The sequence below is a fragment of the Aplysia californica genome, unplaced genomic scaffold (genome assembly GCF_000002075.1).
Source record: "Aplysia californica isolate F4 #8 unplaced genomic scaffold, AplCal3.0 scaffold00867, whole genome shotgun sequence".
NCBI classification, from domain to species: Eukaryota; Metazoa; Mollusca; class Gastropoda; order Aplysiida; family Aplysiidae; genus Aplysia; species Aplysia californica.
The window spans coordinates 276784-279861 of record NW_004798137.1 but is presented as its reverse complement, the minus strand read 5'-3'; the positions used below and the strand labels follow the sequence as shown (position 1 = coordinate 279861).

The following is a 3078-nucleotide window of genomic DNA, read 5'->3' as shown; positions in this document are numbered from 1 at the left end:
TGCTCCTTTTTTTCTATCAAACATCTTGTCCAGTTGCTCCTTTTTTTTCTATCAAACATCTTGTCCAGTTGCTCCTTTTTTTCTATCAAACATCTTGTCCAGTTGCTCCTTTTTTTCTATCAAACATCTTGTCCAGTTGCTCCTTTTTTTTCTATCAAACATCTTGTCTAGTTGCTCCTTTTTTTAAATCAAACATCTTGCCTAGTTATTTCCCTTATCTTTTCTTTCTTTTTTTCTCTGCTCTATAGTCTAGTACACCTCTAATCTTCGTCACTTATATATTATGACCTATTTGTGTTGCTTGTGCCATAAAACTCTTACTACTAACTGAACTAGAAACACTACTATAAAGTGAACTCTCTAGAATTAGAAACAGACACAGCTGGAATGGTCAGTGATTGAGCGGGTGGTTGGAGGGTGCCACTGGTAGATTCTCCTTCTTTGCTTTCCCTTTGCTCTGTCTGTCTGTGTTGCTTCTTCCCTGCACTACATGATGAATGTTATTATGGCCATGTGCTTCTCTTTGCTCAAACTCAGACTCACTGGTACGTCCTGATCTGCTGATCTTTTCTTTCCTTCTGTTGTTTGTGTCTATCTTTCTCACTTTTTCCATGCTTCATAATATGACTGTTACTGTGTATACTAAACTTCTCTTTGTAACTTTAAACTCAAACCCCAAGTCAGTGATTGGTCGTTTGACTTTCTGCTTTCAGATGAGCCCCCGATCTACCCAGACAAATGCCCAGTGACCCCCCCTCCCCGCATCACTCCGGTCAGCTACGGGGAAAAGATACATGGTGAGTCTAAGTAGAGTATCCCGTTCCTTAGTCTGTCTTTTGTCTGTGTGTTTAGTGTTTGGGGCAGGGTTTTTTTTTTTTAGGTTTTAGTAACTTATAGTGAGAGCTCTATACCTTGGTTATGTCCGATCTTCCCTGGAATACAGCAATAGCCTACTCACTATGTGTAGTGCAACTACTTGCAATACCCTTGACACGGTCCAAAACAATGCCCTTCGTTTTATAAATGGTGGCATGAGATCCACACCTACTGCCGCAGGTGAAATCCTTGCAAATGTTGAACCCCTGGGAATCCACAGAGATTCAAAAGCAGTTTTGGAGCTACATGAAAGAACTAAAATAATGTGCCCCAACCACCCAAACAGGAAATTAGTAGAAACATGGAAACCAAAGAAACGAATTCAACAAAAGTCAATCATGCATCACATCACAGAACTAATGGAGAGACACCATCTACCACAAAACAGAAAAGAAACCAAAAGAGTCTATCGAAACATCCCTCCCCACCTTTCTTTAAAAAAGCCAATCGTTACATCTCTCAGGGACAAGAACACAAAATCTTCTGACCCAGTGACGCTGATGCTTGCATCACATCAAACAATTAGCAGCTATCTATTCGGATGACTGGATACACATCTACGGACGGCTCAGCATTCTAAGGCACAACCAAAGCCAGATATGGAATACTAATACAATACCGAGATGGAAGTTCCAATGAGATCTCTGCAGCCTGTGGAGAGAAATGCAACAACTACGATGCAGAAATGATGGCAATTGAAACAGCACTGTGCCATCTCCGCACAGTTTTTGACACTCATCCTGGAAAAGCACAGAGTATTGTGATTTTCACTGTCTCATTATCAGTCTTACAAGCCATAGAAAATGACCATCTAAATCAAGATTTGACTCATATACTGTTTGGCTCCCATCATCTGATAACAACATTCTGTGGCATCAACCTAGTAATGCAGTGGGTCCCCGGACACTCAGACGTACCTGGAAATGACAGAGCAGACACACTGCCAAACGGGGATCTAGACGGGAACAACCCAACATTCCAACTTCATACAACACTGCAAAACAAATCATTAAAAGCAACAACAAACAAGAATGGATGAACGGATAGGCCCTGGGAAAGACAGGCAGAGCAGTTTTCAAACATATGACCACAACAAAAAGGAATGACAATATCAACCACCCTACAGAGAAAGAAACAGACCACGATCTTTCGCCTTCGAACAGAAGTTAAACAGCTCAACTTTCACTTGAACAGAATAAAACCAGAACTTCCCCCAATGTGTCCCTTGTGTGACTATGCGTATGAGACTGTGGATCATCACCTGTTCCACTGCACAGCCCTAAATGACATCAGAGTTACCCTTCTCCCTCCGAGACCTAACACTGACAACACACTCTACGGAACATTACAGCAATTGCAGCAAACCTGCACTTATCACAACATGGCTTTGGACAGAAGGGCGAGAGCCCAGCTGTTGCTGGATCGATAACAACAACAACAACCAGTAACTTATAGTCGAAGATGACAGTGGAAAAATTATGGTGTCCAGACCACAGTCCTTGCATTCAGCAGGTGGTTGGGGGACGCCACCAGTCGGTCCTGCTTCTTGTCCGTTGTTTCTGTTTATCTGTCCTACATGTCCCCCCACCAGGGCAGTGCTACTTTCTGAAGTTGTCTTTTTTTTTTTTTTTAGGCCTTTTCTATAGATCGGATATTAAAACTGGTTCTTATGCGCAGTAAAATTGTAAATGGGCTGATTTATCAATGTCCTGCTCATACTGTGCCGGAACAACATAGGGGGAACTGCTGCTTTTTCTTTCCTCATCTATACTATCGTATTTTTCCTCTACTTTTTTGTTTGTCACTCTTGTGAACTGCTGTTTCTGGGGTGCCATGAGAGTCAAAGCAGACTTTGTTGTGCTGTTGAAAAAGAGTAAGCCTGATTCCCATTTGGACTTCTCTGATGACGTCCACTTCTTGGCGCTCAAATGACCTTATATGCAGTTGCGAGCGCTGTAAAACCTTACTAAGACTAAACTGTCTTGCTTCTTCCCTACACTATATATGACTAATTTTGTGTCGGAGTGCTCCCCTTGCTCAAACTCAAAACTGTCCCTGCATTTAAATTCCCATTATATCACACAATGATGGCATAAAGATTAAACTTGTCTAAAACAACAACTGTTAATATTTTAGCAGTAGCGCACAAATACTCCTATGAATTCTACGCTCTCAAAAAGAACATCACCCTCACACACACAC

The 3078-nt window shown here is 41.7% G+C and overlaps 1 protein-coding gene across 2 annotated transcripts in view; it reads left to right on the top strand.

The window, feature by feature from the left end:
• Positions 1–3078, top strand: part of LOC101859135 — a 21272-nt gene that overhangs the window by 7254 nt on the left and 10940 nt on the right. For both annotated transcript variants that reach the window (XM_005110237.3, XM_005110234.3), the window contains exon 3: positions 714–797. In XM_005110237.3, coding sequence (XP_005110294.1) covers positions 714–797 — 84 coding nt within the window. The remainder of the gene's footprint in view (positions 1–713; positions 798–3078) is intronic.